The sequence below is a fragment of the Haemorhous mexicanus genome, chromosome 26 (genome assembly GCF_027477595.1).
Source record: "Haemorhous mexicanus isolate bHaeMex1 chromosome 26, bHaeMex1.pri, whole genome shotgun sequence".
NCBI classification, from domain to species: Eukaryota; Metazoa; Chordata; class Aves; order Passeriformes; family Fringillidae; genus Haemorhous; species Haemorhous mexicanus.
The window spans coordinates 1,235,008-1,253,113 of NC_082366.1; the positions used below are offsets into that span (position 1 = coordinate 1,235,008).

General features: G+C 45.2%; 1 protein-coding gene across 4 annotated transcripts in view; it reads right to left on the bottom strand.

The window, feature by feature from the left end:
- Positions 1-16,059, bottom strand: part of TRAF3IP1 (TRAF3 interacting protein 1) — a 28,562-nt gene extending 12,503 nt beyond the window's left edge. For 2 of the 4 annotated variants that reach the window (XM_059868124.1, XM_059868129.1), the window contains exons 1-12: positions 15,862-16,059; positions 15,268-15,336; positions 13,766-13,927; positions 12,820-12,963; positions 12,239-12,688; positions 11,522-11,599; positions 7,127-7,202; positions 3,942-4,040; positions 2,155-2,236; positions 1,396-1,479; positions 977-1,088; positions 415-451 (exon numbers count right to left, since the gene is read on the bottom strand). In XM_059868124.1, the coding sequence (XP_059724107.1) occupies positions 415-451; positions 977-1,088; positions 1,396-1,479; positions 2,155-2,236; positions 3,942-4,040; positions 7,127-7,202; positions 11,522-11,599; positions 12,239-12,688; positions 12,820-12,963; positions 13,766-13,927; positions 15,268-15,336; positions 15,862-15,984 (1,516 nt within the window). In that variant the 5' untranslated portion in view covers positions 15,985-16,059. The remainder of the gene's footprint in view (positions 1-414; positions 452-976; positions 1,089-1,395; positions 1,480-2,154; positions 2,237-3,941; positions 4,041-7,126; positions 7,203-11,521; positions 11,600-12,238; positions 12,689-12,819; positions 12,964-13,765; positions 13,928-15,267; positions 15,337-15,861) is intronic. The other 2 variants (XM_059868125.1, XM_059868128.1) reach the window with 2 other exon arrangements.
- Between the last annotated feature and the right edge of the window lie 2,047 nt (positions 16,060-18,106).

An 18,106-nucleotide genomic window follows, 5' to 3' on the forward strand; every position in this document is an offset into this window, starting at 1 on the left:
GCAACACAAACAGCATTTTATTTTGTATTTTAATCACTGACACATAAGTTATTTGTTATCTGACCTTTTTTCTCCCAAGCTTTTCTAGAACTTGTCTTTAAATCCAACCTCGTATCTCAGAGCTGACAAGCTGTACCTGACACTTGGAGAAATGTTAATTTATGAGCTTTATGCAGAATTTCAAATCCTGCTGATACTGAGGATGCATAGAAAAAGTGTCCTTAACACAGTTGTAAATCCAGCTGCACAGGAAAACAAGCCTGGGTAAATAAGTTGGTTTTCCTGCAAACGTTGCAAACTCCTTCCCTCAGGAGGGATTTTAGTGCTCTCTTCAGCACTTTAAGTGTTCAGCATTTGGTTTAAACCCAGGGCTTGATTCTAGATCTGTACAAATACACATAAAAGCAAACATACCATGCTTTTGATCCTCAACCAGCTCCACTTCTGGCTCCTACACATGCAGGAAGAGAGCTTTAGTTGCAAAAAGTTGACATTGCTGTGATATGGAACTATTCAAAAATATTCAGCTGGAGGATATTGCAACAAGTCAGGGAATCATGGGAAGGTTTGGGTGTGAAGGGACCTTAAAGCTCATCCCATTCCACCCCCTGACATGGGCAGGGACACCTTCCACTGTCCCAGGATGCTCCAAGCCCTGTCCAGCCTGGCCCTGGACACTGCCAGGGATCCAGGGGCAGCCACAGCTGCAGTGGGAATTCCAGTCCAGGCCCTCCCCACCCTCCCAGCTGGGAATTCTCAATTCCCAATCTCCCATCCAGCCCTGCCCTCTGGCAGTGGGAGCCATTCCCTGTGTCCTGTCCCCCCATCCCTTGTCCCCAGTCCCTCTCCAGCTCTCCTGGAGCCCCTTCAGGCCCTGCAAGGGGCTCTGAGCTCTCCCTGGAGCCTTCTCCTCTCCAGGCTGGACATTCCAAACAAAATATAGGAAAAGGTTCAGTCAGCTGCAACAGGAACAGACCTTTGGCATGTCTGGCAGGGGCCCTGCTGTCTCCACCACAAACTGCTCATCCTCCTCATCAGAAACCTGCTGCTCCCTGAGCATGCTCGGGGCTGCTTTAGCGCTGCCGCTCCTGTCAGGGACACAGGGAACGGGGGAATGAATGGAAGTACTGAGATCCAGCCAGAACAAACTAAACTCAGCTAAAAGCCATCAAACATCACTGAATCCCAGAATCACCGAGGCTGGAAAAGCTCTTCAAATCCAACCTGTGAGCAATCCCCACCCAGAGCACTGAGTGCCACCTCGAGGCCTTCCTTGGACACTCCAGGGATGGGAACTGCACCATGAGGGGACCATCCCAAACTGGTGCCGCCAGAGGAGCTGGGAAGGGTGTGCTCCAAGGAACAACCCCTCTCTGCATGTCCCTCATCCCTCACCTTTCTGGGGTTAGGAGCTCGGTGCTCTCCTGATGTTTCACTCGTGGGGGTGCCGGCCTCGCGCTGCCAGGACGGGGAATCCGTCTGCAAGAACAGCAGGAACAGGGAAAAATCACCTTCACAAGGGACACAGCGTGGCATTCACAGTCTCTGATGAAATCCCTTCACCCAGGATTGTTCTCCTGGGAAGCTGAGAAGCCTCAGAGAAAAGGAAAACAATTCTTATCCCATTTGCTTCTCCTGCACTGTGCTCATGTGGAATGTGTTTGGAGATTGTTCACCCACAGGTGATTGTTCCATTGCATTCTGCTGGGAGTTGTTTTGGCTCTTTGGCCAATCAGGGTTGAGACTCTGGAAAAGAGACTCTGGAAAGAGTCAGGAGTTTTCATTATTATCTTTTAGCATTCAGTAAGTGTCCTTTCTGTATTCTTTAGTATAGTATTCTTTAATATAATATAGTATGATAAAGTAATAAATGAGCCTTCTGAGAACATGGAGTCAGATTCATCATTCCTCCCTGCCATGGGGTGCCTGCAAATACAGTAACACAGCAACACAAGCCTTTGCTGAGCAAAGAAAAAAAGAACCTCAAACATTCAAATTGAAAAGCGAGTTCACCTCCTCCATAACGCCATCCTTATGGGATGCACAGAGCAAATGCAATGTTCTCCTCAAAAATTTTACTAAAAATTTCACTCAAAAATTGTACTCCATGAAGCAGTTTATGGATTGAGAAGGGAAGAAAGGATGGAAACACACCTTTGGGCAGGCCGAGGTGGGACATCAGGAGGTGCTTCCCCATTTTCAGGCTTGTCAGGAGCTGCATTCTCCACTTCTCTTTCTATTAAACAGAACACCATAAAAGTGGGGCTTAGCTGGGCCAGGAAAACCTCAGGTTTTTATGATAGTATTTGGAATCTTAGCACTGCACTGAAAAAAACCACTTGAATTTCTTCATTTTTATAAGTTTCTTGATATTGTGAAATTCTCCCCTCTGTGAAAATGACATCATCTCACCCAATGCTTTTGTCTCCCTTAACCTCTTATCTTCCCCTGCTGTGATTCTTGGTTGAGGTGGTGGCTACTCCTTGAGTAAAGTCTACTCAAAGCATCTAAACTCAGCCCAATTATGTGCAAAAATTCTATAATACATAACAAAAAGCCCAAAAAACATTAGAGAAGGGCTGATTTATTAAAAAGCACTTTTTTTTTTTTTCTGTTAAAAATTTTCAACTATGTTTGCTGCTGCTCTTTCATCACTGGAATGTTATTGAGTCTCTGGCAAATTAATCTGTAAATAACAAATAAACAGATTTTTTAGAAAAGTTCTATTTATTCTGCAATCTGATCAAGTGAGGCATGAAGCACACAACAGGAATTACATCCAGAACCTGTGAACTACTCCCAGGGGCAGGAAAATTGGGATGCAGAGCCTCGTTGTTCGGCAACAAAATATAACTGAAGCAGACAGAAATATTGCTCTAAAAGATCCAGGAAAATCAGTTTACTTCAGCTAATAAATGATGTTTTATAATCCTGGGCTCATGGAATGGCTTGGATTTGGATCTTAAAGGTCCTGAACCTAAAAAATGAGGGGTTTACAGTGCCTTGGTGAATAAAGCTGAAAAACAAGATCAGCCAATAAAATAAAGGTTCAGCTCGATGGTAAAGGTTGGACTTGATGATTTTGGAGATCTTTTCCAACTTTCATAATTCTTCTGATCCTGAATATTTGGTTCTTAAACCACCAGGAGATCCAATCCAAATTCATAATGAACCTGGGGGTGCTCCTTTTACATCCATCCCAATTATACCATAAATTTATTTTCCACCCCAGATGCATTCCAAAGGACAAGACAGCTCCAAGAGATGAAAGGGAATTCACATGGAAGTTCTCCCAGCTGGGGAAGGTCACACAAATGTCTTGGCCATCCATCCATATTTCATTAGGCTGCCACAGCCATGAGGCCCTGGAGGCCAAAGGTGGGCTGGGAACACCTCCCACATCCATGGGATCCATCCTCCCAACCAGCTCAAGCATCTGCAGCTGGAGAGAACAAAAATGCAGCTTTTTGCTGCAATTTCAGCTCCTCCTCCTGCACTTTGCTTCCATGGCTCTGTGTGTGCTGTAGCTGGATCCACATCCATGTCTTGGGAGCTATATTCAGCTTGGGGGGTGGGGAATGGAGGAGTAAGAAAAAATGCAGGAATGGAATTTTCCTCTGGAATCCTGTAAAATGCAAACAGAGACTCCCAAATAGTTGCACAAAAAGGCAAAGTGCAAAGATTCCCTCCTTACAGAGAATAAGTCACTAAGGGGTTCAGGTGCAGCATTTGCCTCTTGGAAAACAGAAGAACAGGAAAAGGAAAATAAAAGTAATTGCTTTATCAGGGGATGGACATTTTTCATTAATCAGATGTGATTAAAACACACAGCAGCATTTGGATTAAGTGTAAATCACCCTCCTTACATCATTTAGTGCATGGATTTGACCCAAACACTCCAGCTGGGCTTTCCATGGCAGCCACACTTCAACTTTCCCTACCCTTCTGTTTTTCTGCAAGGTCTGGTTCATTTTTCTCCTGCAGCTCAGCAGCACCATCCTCTGAAATCCCATCTGCCCCACTCCTTGTGTCCACAGCTCCTGTAACAAACCAGTTTATAGTCAAATGAAACCCAAGAGCCAATAAAAATTCAAAATAAAAAGCCATGCTAAATACCTGCTAGGACTTCTTTAAGGGCTACCCTAGTTTAATAAACCCTCTTCAGTGTCAATAAATCACATTCAAGGTGCACAAAGACTTTTTAAATGAATGCTGACTGGACTCCTGAAAGCTGAACTATTCAGTACAAACCTCTATAATTTATCTGCCCACAGAGAAGAGACACTCCCTCCTGCTGTACATTGATTTATTTCCAATTAATATAGGATAAAATAGAAAGCTCTGATCATCATCACCAGAGTACAACATGCATCAGAAAGCTCCAGAAAGTTTTCCAACCCTCTGGATTACTGACCTATGGCAAGCCCATTGTGTCAGAAAAGGAGGAGGAGTAATGCCAAAATATTCCTGGCTCTAATAAACTACAGTTTGTGTGCAACATCAGGGAAAGAGCAGTATTTTAAAATACTCACCCTGAAGTCATTCCCTGTATTAAACTTATCAGGAAAACTGGATTCTGGTGTTAAAGGGACAATCCCATAAATACGGTGTGTCTGGTCCTTACGGTTTAGTGCCATATAAAACAAATACTGAATTTTGGGAAATAAAAGAAGTTATAGGATCAGCTAAGGATCACTGAGTAGTAAAATAAGGCTGCAGTTTTAATGGAATCCAGACAGGGGTTTCTCAGCTGCCAAATTACTCAGACTTCACAGCACAGGAGATGTGACATAAAAATTTCAATTTTCTAGCACCAACTTGAATGAGGCTCCTAAATTAACAGACATACAGGGGGGTTTTTTCCAACTTATTTAAGGTGCCCAAACAAGACTGTTCATTATCCTGAAAGCAGGACTGATATAACTCCAGTATTTTGCCTCAGACACATGGAAACCTAAAACAGAAATCCAAAAAAAAAGTGAGAGCTTGGGAAGACATCCAGCAACACATGATCTCTTTATATATATTATTAATAATGAGATTGGAAAATTAAGTGCATGAAGATTTTCATGCACCAATTTAGAACCAGAACTGGCTGTTTTTAACAGGCATCAATTCACAGGTGTCACTGAATCTTCTGAAGAGAAACATTAAAGTGATTTATTGTTTTTTTCTTCTTCTTTAGGATTAAAATACCAGGGGCACAAAGCACTGAAAGGAAGCTAGGATCAATCACTGAAATAAGAGGGAGGAAAACACTGAAATACAAACAGAAATTGCAGTTCCACTGCTGCTGTCTGAGCCCTGGGTACAAGCCACTTCTATTCCTTATCCAGGAGTTTCTCCAGGCTCTTCCTCTTGTTTTCCTACACAAAGGGATGGCAGTGCTAAGCTAAGATTCCTTTCCTCCTGATATGCAATATTTGGGATATTCTGAAGATAATCCACTTTCCAGTCAATGTGTAAACACAATATTTAAAGGCTGAACTACAGAAGTTGGTGACACAATGCCAAAGCCCACCAGAACCTGGGCTAGCTCTGAACACTCTGGTAGCCAGGACAGGAGTGGGGAACAGCTGGGGATTGGGGTGTGCCACAGATGGCTCTGGGGAACAGCTGGGGTGTGCTCACAGCTGGGGACTGGGGTGTGCCACAGATGGGACTGGGGAGCAGCTGGGGTGTGCTCACAGCTGGGGATTGGGGTGTGCCACAGCTGGGACTGGGGAACAGCTGGGGACTGGGGTGTGCCCACAGCTGGACACTGGGGAACAGCTGGGGACTGGGGTGTGCCCACAGCTGGGACTGGGGAACAGCTGGGGTGTGCCCACAGCTGGGGATTGGGGTATGCCCACAGCTGGGACTGGGGAACAGCTGGGGTGTGCCCACAGCTGGGGATTGGGGTATGCCCACAGCTGGGACTGGGGAACAGCTGGGGTGTGCCCACAGCTGGGGATTGGGGTATGCCCACAGCTGGGACTGGGGAACAGCTGGGGTGTGCCCACAGCTGGACACTGGGGAACAGCTGGGCACTGGGATGTGCCACAGCTGGGCACTGTGGAACAGCTGGGCGACTGGGGTGTGCCCACAGCTGGGGACTGGTGTTGGCCCCCAGCTGAACCTGAAGAGCTGCAAGCTGTGCAGTGCACACTGCTACAGCCACAGCAGGGAGCAGGCAAAGGAGGAAGGAGGAGGATCTTTGACTTGAGGTTCCTCTGGGAAAGTTTATTCCAGGTGAAAGGGGTAAAGCAGAAAAGCCCCAAACACCTCAGTGCAAGGGTTAAATACAGCTACAAACCAGGGGGTGGACACAGAAAACCAACCAGTAGGGGGGATTTAAAGGGTGGAACAAGGGGATTACATCAACACTGTGGGACCAGTCACGATAGGGGCAGGAGAGGGAAAAGACACATGGGCCAATGGGGCCTCATGGATTAGGGGGGTTCCAAGTGGGTGTTTCAATCAGAGGTTGGCCCAGGGGTGAGTGGCAGGGAACATTCAGGAAAAAGGGCAGGGTTGCCTTGACCGGCAGGGAAAAGAGGGGCAGAGTTGCCTTGATAGCCAGGGAAGGGACTAAAACAAAGGGAGGGGAAAAGCTTAAGGGTCAGCTTTAAGGAAAGGTAAAACTTGGGGAAAACGGGGGGGGATAACAGAATTAACCAGTTAACAATAACTTAATGAAATGAACATTAAGTGCAACATCATAATTGCAAGGAGCACCTCCACAGAGAAATAATTTATTTGAAAGCCTGGACTGTCTATTAAGCCAAATTAAAACCATTTCAACCTTCACTGTGCTCTGCTGTTAACATTTAACAAATGTTACATGTCAGAAATAGTTGCAGACAAGTCCAAAAGGTCGTTTAGAGAATAATTACACAGAAATTACCAAAGGCAGGCTGAATTTCTGTCTGCAACTGTGCACAGGAAAGAGCAAACTGAACTGAATCTCACTTCCTATATCCCAAATCCAGGCAGGAGAACTGCTTCTTGGATTCACAAATGCAAGCTGGGAGTACAAACCAAGCCCTGGCAATAATAAACAGGGATATTTCAGTATTTCTGCTATTCCTACTCAATAACCCTGCAGCTTATCTGACAGAAATAACAATATCCTCCCTGTGGTTACCTTCTCCTCCAGGCTTGGAGGGATGCCTTGATGCTTTTACTGAAGGCTGCTTTGATATCCTTGCAGGAGTTTCATTCTGGAAAAAAATCAAAACAAAACAATAAAAGGCCAGAAATTTATATAACAGTAGATCTAAATATTATATCATTATATCTAAACTTTACTTCCTTGTGTTGCTTTTGTAAGTATTATAAAGAGCAAATATTGACCCAAGAATTGATCCACACATTTATTTCCCTCACAGCCTGTGGATATTTTTTCCTGGATAAATGCCAGCTGTTTTCTTTCACATGAACTTATTTGGTGGAGAAACAACTTCTAAATGGGAACTAAGAGTATCCAACCTTGTGGAATAAAAAGGTTATAAAGAGGAGGACAATTCCTATAATCACCTCTGTGTTTCAGCTGCATCAGATACACAGCTCCTCTTCAACCTGCTGCAAAACCTTTTAGACTTCATTCCAAAAGAAAAACAAGGATTTAAAAAATTGTGCTCCCAGGTTTGCCCAGTCCATTACTCAAATGGCAACTTCCCTGGATAAAAATCCTGCCTAATACCCCAAATCCTGAAATACATTTATCACCTCCTGAGATCTCCTTCCTAATGTGCTTTTTTTTTTTTTTCCAGTTTTTATCCAAGATTTTTTGTCAGCCCTGCTGATCATCATTAAGGTTGGAAAAGACCTCCACTGATAACCTGAAAATCACAAATTCTGCCCTTTTTTTGCCATCAAAGAATAGTTAGAGTAGAAGGGACCTTAAAGCTCATCCCCTTCCACCCCCTGGCTGGGCAGGGAATCCTTCCACCAGAAGTGTTTTTCCTCTTTACATATTCTGGCATGTTCTAAGGAAAAGCAGACAGAATTCCAATCTTGAAGTGGTTCATCTTAATTTTAATTCTCCATAATAACCTCCACAAGCCCAACACTACAGAAGGAGGGAAAAGAAACCTCCTACCCCATCAGGAGCACATCTGGCACACTGCAGCCCCAGCAGCTCTCTGGGTGAGGTCATTATTAGCACAGCTGGGGAGGGGGCTGCCAATAGGTGCTGAGGCTGCTGCAAGAGGGGATTTGGTCATTTATTTATGTGGCTACAAACAGAATTTTTGTGGAGCCACATGTGCAGCCTGGCAGCAGGTGCAGGGTGAAAGCTGACGTTTACTCACTATGGCAGCACACCAAAACAGAAAGCCCACAATATTTATGATTGGGGGGCTTTCCAAAGGGAGATAAAAGAGGTTATTCCCCTTCAAGACTTTGAAAAGCAGCCACCAGAGCCATTAAAGGGAAATCTTGCACTTCATCTCACACCATGCTGGAAAAACACATTACAGCAGAATCTTTGATGGATGCATGCACGCTTCCCAGTCCTGAGTAATTATGTTTCCACGTGGAGAGGATCCAGAGCCTTCTGCAAACCATCCAGGCTGCTGCTTTGTCCTCATTATTAACCTTTAAAGAGGCTGAATTTCACTTCAAGACAGAAGAAAATGTTTGCTGGTGTTTCAGAGCTCATTACAAAATAAGCCACTGTGACTCCCCCCTCTAATTCATCAGCTCTACTGATGGTTCTCTAATAATAAATAAGAATTAAGTCTGTGAACAGCAATTTCATTCCACCAACCCTCCACAGTGCTTTTCTTCTAATTAAATCCACAGTGCCAGGAGGTATCTTTCCATCTCTACAGTAGAAAGTGTGCAGGTATAATTTTATATAAGTAAAATCATGTACAAGGAAAGATCTCCACTTGCTCAGGCCAGTTTGAGTGCTGTGCTGTTTAAGATTTATTAGGAAAATATCAATCCATTCCCTTTTCCTCACCTAAAACCTCACAAGATTATGTTCGGTTGGTATTAGATCCTGCAAATTAAAACTGCTCAAACACAAAAAGATGAGGAAAATCTCTGTTTTTAAAGCAGTTTAAAGGATGGATTTCTGATGTAGTGACACCAAAAAGAGAGGGACATTCCCAGCTCCAGAAGAGAAATGTTTTAGCCATGTCCTGCAGATTTCCATGAAGTGATTCTCTCTGCTGTCCTTTTTTTAATTCCACAGTTTCATTACATAACCTAACGAAGTTCCACGAGGAACAGAAGTTCATTAGGCAGGACTTAGAGGCTGCTTTAAGTGACCATTTCCAGAGCAATAGGGTTTGCAGGGCAAATTCAAACCCATTCTGCAAGTGGCCAGAAATGACAGGATATTACAGAAAGCTTTAGCCAAGAGCTCCAGCTGCCCTGGGAAGCATGGAAGAGACTTCTCCAAGGTGTTTGGCCTCAGGGGGAAATGATTTACCTGTTCTGCAGCCACTTCCAGCACCAGATGCTCTGTGACCTCCCCCACCTCTTGTCAAGTCTAAACAATAATGATCTTCATTATTTAGAAGGTCCAAAAGGCCATTTTAAATCTGATTTTTCCCTGAGATGGACTGAGAGTGAACAGAACACGACTCAACCCTGATCCCAAACTGCAGGATGCAAAAGCCAGCCTTGAGGCAGCTTCTGATTGCCATGTGGTAGCCAAATGTCTCTTAATTCCTACTTATCCCTGCTTTCTTCTAGCTCCAGAAAATTATGGATACCCATGTGATGACTACTGCACACTGGGTAACAAAGAGTTTCTTTAGCAACAGAAAAATTACATTTAAATTACAAAAAAAAAAAAAAAGCCTTAAGTAGATTTGAAAACTGGCATCAATAATCAGCAAGAAAAACTGAGATTTGCAAGCAAAGTCAGAGACTAAACTTGAAGTGACAGCTTTGCTGTATATGTAGAATACTAAAAAAAAAAGAAAATCTAAATGGATCTGTTCTCTAAAGTAAATGAAGTAAAAAGGTAAAGAGATTAATCCTGAGGGGGAAAAACAGTGGCTGACTTGTTGGGTACTGCCTCAAACTGTTTCACTTCCATTACAGTGAATAGATATATTCTGTAACTACAGAAAAAATACATATAAAAAGCTAAAGAGAGATGCTGAAGATTTGTTAATTCTGCAGCAGAGACCACAAAGTAAGATTCATAATCATTCATGTGCCCAGAAAGGTGTCTGCCTTCTTTTGAATCCATTTGTTTCCCTGCCACGTGACTCAGGTGGAGCCACAGTGGTTAAATTGGGGTAAATCCCTGGAAATAAAGGCTGGGAAACTCCTGGGAGGACCAGAAGATCAACCCCAGTCCAGGAGATGCAATTTCCAATGATTTCCTGCTGGAATTTCCTCTAAATCACTTTGTGCAGCTATCTCAGCTCTTAAAATTCACTAGGCACGTTTCTCCTGTCACCTCTCCCTTCCCCAGCTCTAAAATGCTGACATTTGCCATGCTTTGCTCTCAGGTCTGTGTTTTCATCATCTCAGAAACGAGCAGCCTCTGCTGTTACGCAGGCAGGCAGAGGCAGGAATGTCCTCTGGATTTCAGGTAAGAATCCCAAAGCCTTGGAATCCCTCCCAAAAGCACTTAGGAGGGGAAATGAAACTTTACTGCCCCTCTGCATTATTGTGGTGCCCAAGAGCACGATGAGAGAGCTTAGGATGAGGCTCAGAATTTCCATTAGAGACCCAATTTGCAGGAAGTTTGACTTGGCCATGAATATCTGCTGGAGGCTAAAATAAAAAAACAACTCTTTTATAAGCTCTCCCTCCCAGTGCCAATAACTTAAAGACTTTGGTTGGGCTGGAGTCAAGGAAGAGCCATAAATTTGTCATCTCATGGGGAAGACACAATAATGACAGTGGGCCCAGAGACTCCTGCTAGAGTTGGGATCCTGCCTGGTTTTTCCTCAGCCTGTGCTGCTTTAGGTTCATTTACTGAAGTCTCCCTCTTTAAACATTTGGCCTCGTGGCTCCGTAATTCCCCAAACTGCCTCAGGAAGCACCAGATGGAGGCACAGTGGTGACACAAGCAGCAGCTCCTGTGCAGAGGCACTGAGCTGCTCTTCCAGCTGCAAACCATGGACCCTGAAACAACCCTGGACTCCTTTTCTGTCCAAAACAGTCACTTCTGCTAAAATTCAAAAACAAATACAAAAACCCTATCAGCTTTGCAGGAAAGATTCTGAGGAATAAAGAAAACTCATGGCAGGAGGTTGGAAGAGATGAGCTCTGAGGTTCCTCCCAACCCAAACCAGTCTGTGATACTAAGAACTGTCCAAAATATGAATACAAAGAAATAAAATCTGCAAAATAAAATAAATTGAGTAGACTTTTTATTTTTGGTCCAGGCTCAGAGAAATTTTTAATAAATAAACAACCAAAAATCCCAGGGAAACATCTATTTCATGTATTTCCCAGCCCTAAAACTTGCCATTTACCCACCTTTCAACCCTACACTGTTTTTGAGCAGAGTCCCAAATCAAAATGCAACACTTTGGTTATTCCTGCCTCCTCCACTACTAACCTCAGTGTCTGGCTGGCACTTGCTGTCTTTAGTTGGCCTCTGTGGTTTTCTATGCAAGGATTCTTCAGAATCTGAGGGCTGGAAAGAAATGAACTGGTTTAGATTCAGAAGAAGCATTTTGGTGCCCATCGATCCTGAATTTCTACCAACAGAACAGGAAATATTTAGAGGAAGAGGAAATAGAAGAGTAACAAAAAGAAAGGCAGTGAAGAGGTGGCTCTCAGGGCAGTTTTAGGACCTATATAATCCTTAGAATATCCAGGAGTCCTAAACTGGTTTGGGTTGGAAGAGACCTTAAAGACCATTCAATCCCAACTCTGGGAAGGCCCTCCAGCACCTGCAGGAGCTAACAAGAAAGATGGAGAGGGACTTGGATAAGGGCCTGGAGTGACAGGACACGGGGAATGGCTTCCCACTGCTAGAGGGCAGGGATGGATGGGATATTGGGAATAAGTTCTGCCCTGGGAGGGTGGGCAGGCCCTGGCACAGGGTGTCCAGAGAAGCTGTGGGTGCCTCTGGATCCCTGGAAGAGTCCAAGACTAGGTTGGACATTGGGCTTGGAGCAGTCTGGAAGGTGTCCCTGCCCATGGCAGGGGATTGGAACAAGGTCCCTTCCTGCTGGATGAGCAGGAATACAAACATGGAAGGCCACTGGAACAAACACAGTCCCAACCACAGTGTGGGGAAAGTTCTTCCCCAAAATAACATTTCAATTACCTTTTTCTCTGCTTTCTCCTTCCCATGTTCCCTGAGGTGCTCCCCATCTTTTTCCCTGTCTCGATTTCTTCTCTCTCTGTCTTTCTCTACTTCTCTGTCCCTGGCCTTGTCTTTGTCTCTTCCTTTCAGCCTGTCCTTTTCTCTTCCTCCTTCATGTCTTTTCTCTCTTTCCTGTCCTTTATCATGCCTGAGGTCCTCTCCTCGCTCTGGGTCTCCTTTTCCTCTGGATTTTTCTGTTTCTCTTCCTTGCTTGGTCGTTCTGCTTTTGCCTCCTTCCCTCTCTTGTTTTTCTCCTTCCTTTGAGGTGTCTCTTTCAGGTTCTTTGGGCCTCTCTTCATTATTCTTCTGTTTATCCCTCTCCTTTTCTCTTTCTCTACTCTCTTTCAAATCTCCTTTGGGTTTTCTGTCTCTGCTGGGGCTTCTGTCTTTAATTTCACTGTCTTTCCTGCTCTAAAAAGAAAGCAAACACTAAAAATTAATTCAATCACAATCACACAGTTACTCTACAAACACAAAAATGCTAAAAATACTCCAAACAAATATATCATGGTACCCCAGTACCCCCCAAAAAAGGCAACTGCTACCTCTTTATCCTTATGGCTTTTTTGTTCTTCTGCTTTGGGCTCTCTGCTTTCTTTATGTCGAGGTTTAGAGGGTGGAGGTTTCCCTTTAGCATCAGCTTTTTCCCCAGCCAAGACCCTTTTTACAGCAGCATCACTGGACAGCTGCAAGGAACAGAAAAACACCACTGAAATGAGAAAATTGTTTCACTAAATAATTAATGTACTAATGTAACAATTCAGTGTAAAAACATAACAATGCCATGAAAGAATGCAATAATTCTGTGTAAGAACAGCCCCTGCAGTTGTTTTTAACCAGTTATCAAATTTCTCCACTATTGTATTTCCATAATCAAAAAAAGCAAAGTGGAAAAATGACTTTCATTCCACAATTAAGAGATTTGACTGAAAGGAGACGAAGCCAAAGGTGAGCAACTGGTTGTATAAGTAATGCATCTGTATCCCAAAATTTTAAAGGTTCTGGAGCTTCATTTTGTGCTTCCAATCTAATAAATGTTACCAGAAGACAAACAAATAAAGTGAACAACAGTGCATAATAAAAGCCTTGATATTCAGAATGCATTTGTGTGGGAAGCTGGCTCAAACTCTTGCTAAAGATCATGAACTCTCTACCTGCTGTTACTAAAGGGTGACAAAATGTTTCTGCTGTGCATTAATTAATGACAGCAGAGGGGTAACTAAGGCACAGCATCATTTGGGTTGGACAAGACCTCCAAGGTGTGACTGATGCCCACCTTGTCCCCAGCCCAGAGCACTGAGTGCCACATCCAGGTGTTCCTTGGACACCTCCAGGAATGGGGACTCCAAACCTCCCTGGGCAGCCCCTTCAATCCCTGAGCACCTTTCCATGGGGAAATTCCTGCTGATGTCCACCCTGAGCCCAGCCTGAGGCTGTTCCCTCTCCTCCTGTCCCCTGTGTGATGAACTCTGTATAATTTTGTCCTACCTTGTTCAAGCAGCACTTCCCAATTGCCTGCAGGAATTCATTGGTTTTCTCAGGCTCGTGTCCAGCCACAACTCGTGCTGGTTTCACTGACAGTGGCTCTCCTGTCACCATCACAACAGCATCAATGGCCTTCTGAAGGAAGTTGATTTTGGAATCCTTATCCTGGTAAAAGAGCAATTAGAGAAACTTTTATCTCCACAATTATTACCATGTTTGCTTTAGTTTCACAATTATACTTCACAAACAACCTGCCCCAACTGCCCTTCAATAAAGATGATGTCTTCCAGTGATTACATAAAATCAGAAGTAAAAAATAAGAGACCAAATAAACAAAGTAAAGCTAAGTGAAATTTCACAGAAGTTCTCACAATTAAGGAATCCTCATGATTTCAGTCCTCCTTACAGCTCTCTCCTATTCATTACTCAGATAAAAATTATTCTCCTGATCTTCTACAACTCCAAAAGAGATCACAGCAAGGAAGCAGCCAAGTCTTCCTCCTGACCAGTTTTGGGAAGAGGAACTCAAGGTTGAGACATTTTCCCCCACACTCCAGGATTTTGAGCTCCTCTGCCTGAGCTCTGGAAAACGCCATGGACTTATGGGCTGTGAAAGAAATTTGTGAGAGAAATTCTCAGAGAGGTAGCAGCATGTAGATGCAGCAAAGACCAGCTCAGGAGCTGCGGGGAAATCTGCTTTTTGGGCCAACAAGGGCACTATCAAAAAAACCAACAAGTCAGTTATACATGACTTAATTTGAGTTATCCTGACAGCAGCAGCAGCAGTCACAGCAGTAAACACACACAGTAATCAGTGACTAAAACGTGCAAGAACTGGCTGGAGGGATGAGAAGTCAGAGCTCACACTTCAGTTGCTACGTTAAACAATCACCATGGGATCAGCTGCCTAAGTGGCAACACACAAAAACTGCTTTGCTTGCCAGGAATCAGCAACCAAAGCTCTCAAATCAGGCTGGGAGTTAGGGAACTCAGCATCAGCTCAGCCAAAAATCAGGGGAAAGCAGCAAACAGAGAGTAAAGTTACCCTTGGACTTGAGAAAAGGAGTTTTCAGTAATAGTATTAACCTCCTCTTTCAGCAATCAGCCAGTTTTATATTGCAATAAAGCTCCTGTGGAATGCATATCCTAGACAGGTGAGTCCTGGGATGTTAAACACAGATATTTAATATCTGATTATATAGATATTTAATGTATATATCTATATACCGTATATGTATGTGTTTGTACATACACTCAAATATATAGAGCAGTAAGTTTGGGGCCATGGATTCTCTTGAGAGACCACAAGACTCTTTAAAACCAAAAATTTGCACACAAATCTAGGGGTGTTCACCCCATGGAAAGCATAATAAAACCCATAGGCAGGAACTTTAACAACTTCTTCACAAAAATAACAACAGCTCCTTGGTGCTGAACACAGAAAAGACCAGAAGAACCTTGAAAGAACACTGAAAGCCAAATAAATAAGGAAATCCCATGCCCACCTTGACATTGTCTGACTTCAGCTCGAAATCTGTGTAAAGTCCTCTCAGAAAACCTGTCACTCTGATCACCTAAAAAACAGAAGGAAGGGGGTAAGTCAGAAGCATTTAAAGCTCAATAAACCTTGTGGGGCAGCAGGAAATGTGTCCTTCATGGAGAGGGGGGTCAGGCATCGGAGTGCAGTCCCCACGCCCGGCGGTGCCCAGGGAAGGCCTGGACGTGGCACTCAGAGCTCCGGGTTACGACACGGTGTGCAGCGGGCACAGGCTGGGCTCCGAGATCCCGGGGGATTTTTCCAACCTCAGCGATTCCGGGATTCTCTGATGTTTCACTATCCCGGGCTGCTCCAAGCCCCAGTGTCCAACCTGGGCACTTCCATGGGCACCCACAGCTTCTCCGGGCACCCTGAGCCAGGGTCTCCCCACCCTCACAGGCAACAATTCCTCCCCAAACCCCACCTACCCCTTTTCCTACCGCTTCAGGTGCCTTTCCCACCCCAAACCCCCCAAAACCCCGTGATTTACGCAGCGCTCCGGGCATGCCCCACACGCCGGGGGAGGCCCGCGGTGCCGCGGGTGCCTCAGCCCCACACTCACCTCAGTGATCAGGTCGTGCAGGTAGCGGAAGGGCGGCTTGCTCAGCAGCGCGTCGGTGAGCGGCGGCTTGCGGATCACCTGCCCCAGGGTCTCCCGCGTTTGCCGCGACACCGCCTCGTTCATCGCGGCCGGGCCGGGCCGGGCCGGGCCGGGCTCGAACCGGGATCGCGGCGGGACCCGCCCGCCCGCGGCCCCGCGGCGCTCCCGGCGTGCCCCGCGCGGCGCGCACACGGCCCGTTGCTAAGGGGCAGCGCGGCCATAGCAACGGGCCCGCCCCGCGCCGCCCTCAGCGGCGGAAAACCCCGGGAACTGCCCTAAAATCCCCGGGAACTGCCCTAAAAACCCCGGGAACTGTCCCTAAACCCCCGAAACTGCCCTAAAAACCCCGGGAACTGCCCTAAAAACCCCGGGAACTGTCCCTAAACCCCAGAAACTGTCCCTAAAACCCCGGGAACTGCCCTAAAAACCTGGGAACAGCCCCTAAAATCCCCGGGAACTGCCCCAAAAAACCCGGGAACCGCCCCTAAAACCCCGGGAACTGCCCTAAAAACACTGTACAGAGTCCCCGACCTCTGGAAACTGCCCCCAAAATCCGGGAACAGTCCCCAAAAACCTGGAAACAGCCCCAAACCCCCACAGAAACAGCGTCAAAAACCCAGAAAACAGCTCCAAAAACTGTAGAAACAGCCCCCAAATCCCTCCAAAACCCTGAAAACAGCCTCAAAATTCCTGGAAACTGCCTCAAAATTCCTGGAAACAGCCCCAAAACCTCCAGAAACAGCCCCAAAATCATGGAAATACCCCCAAAACCCCCTGAAAACAGCCCCAAATCTCCCATAAACAGCCCCCAAAACCCTGGAAACAACCCCAAAATCCCTGGAAACAGCCCCCCAAAACTCCAGAAACAGCCTCAAACCCTTGGAAACAGCCCCAAAAACCCAGAAACAGCCCCTAAATCTCTGGAAACAGCCCCAGATCCGTGCCCCCCACCCCCCAGCACAACAGGCAGTGAATAAAGTGTGTTAGGGAGAGATGCTGTGTGTCAGCAGGAGGGGAATCAGAGCAGGAAAAGTTGGGTTTTTTCTTTCATCACTAAACAGCGACTCTGTGGGACCCAAGGGAAGAAAAACAGGGATTGCATGGAGCAAACCCAGAGAGCAGGGAGATGCTCCAAGGCTGGAGGCAGGCTGGGAGAGCTGGGGGTGCTCACCTGGAGAGGAGAAGGCTCCAGGGAGAGCTCAGAGCCCCTTGTGTGAAATACAAAGCTGTGTTTAGTGTCAGGTACAGACAGGCAATGTGTGTGTTTGCGATTGTGGTATGTGTGGAGACTGACCATGGGACAGTCATAAAGACGAATTCTAATAAACAACAGAAAAATAAAGCATGGAAGAATGCCTTTGAACCTATCCTTTGTTTGCAATTAACTTTTATAAGTCTTTAGCTGATTTAGGAGCATTTAAATTAAAGCTTTAAAAATGCTGCTTTTTGACAAGAACTTTCGCTTGTAGGTAAGCCTTAAAGAGTTTTGCACTAATAACCTTTTAAAGTATAATTTTAGTATATTGCTTGTAGTAAGGATCTTTGAGACTATAGCTTTAGAATATATAAAAAGGAAGCATGCTTATCTCGAGGCCCTAACAAAACAGTGAAAAGCAGCTTGAGAAAGGTAAACATCAGCTCAAGGATTAATAGTTTTGACCAAGGGAAGCTGGACATCACTGTTATGAGATTTATGGTCCTTGCAATCAAAAGTTGGACCCACACCTGGAATCTGGACCTCACCAGCTGGGAGACTTCCTTCTTTCAGAAGCTGGACCCCACCACCTGGGATACTCCTTTTTCTGGGATACATGCTGAGAAAATTAAATCACATTAGTGTACAGAATTGTGATGTAAAAATTGGGAAATAGAAACTGCTGATGAGTAACAATTGGAATAGAAACTGCTGAGAAAGCTTAGGAGTACCCCTATAAATACCTGTAAGCCCCAACTATCGGCGTGCAGTTGGAGGGAAAGTGCCCCCCCTGTACCCAGCGCTGTGTTGCTCATACTTTACCATATGAATTAATAAATTGATTGCCGCTTGAATATTGGCATAGTCAAGCTTCTCATTTATAACACCTTGCAGGGCCTGAAGGGGCTCCAGGAGAGCTGAAGAGGGACTGGGGACAAGGCCTGGAGGGAAGGAATTGTTCCCTGGGAGGCCCTGGCACAGGTTTTAGAGAAGTTGTGGCTGCCCCTGAAT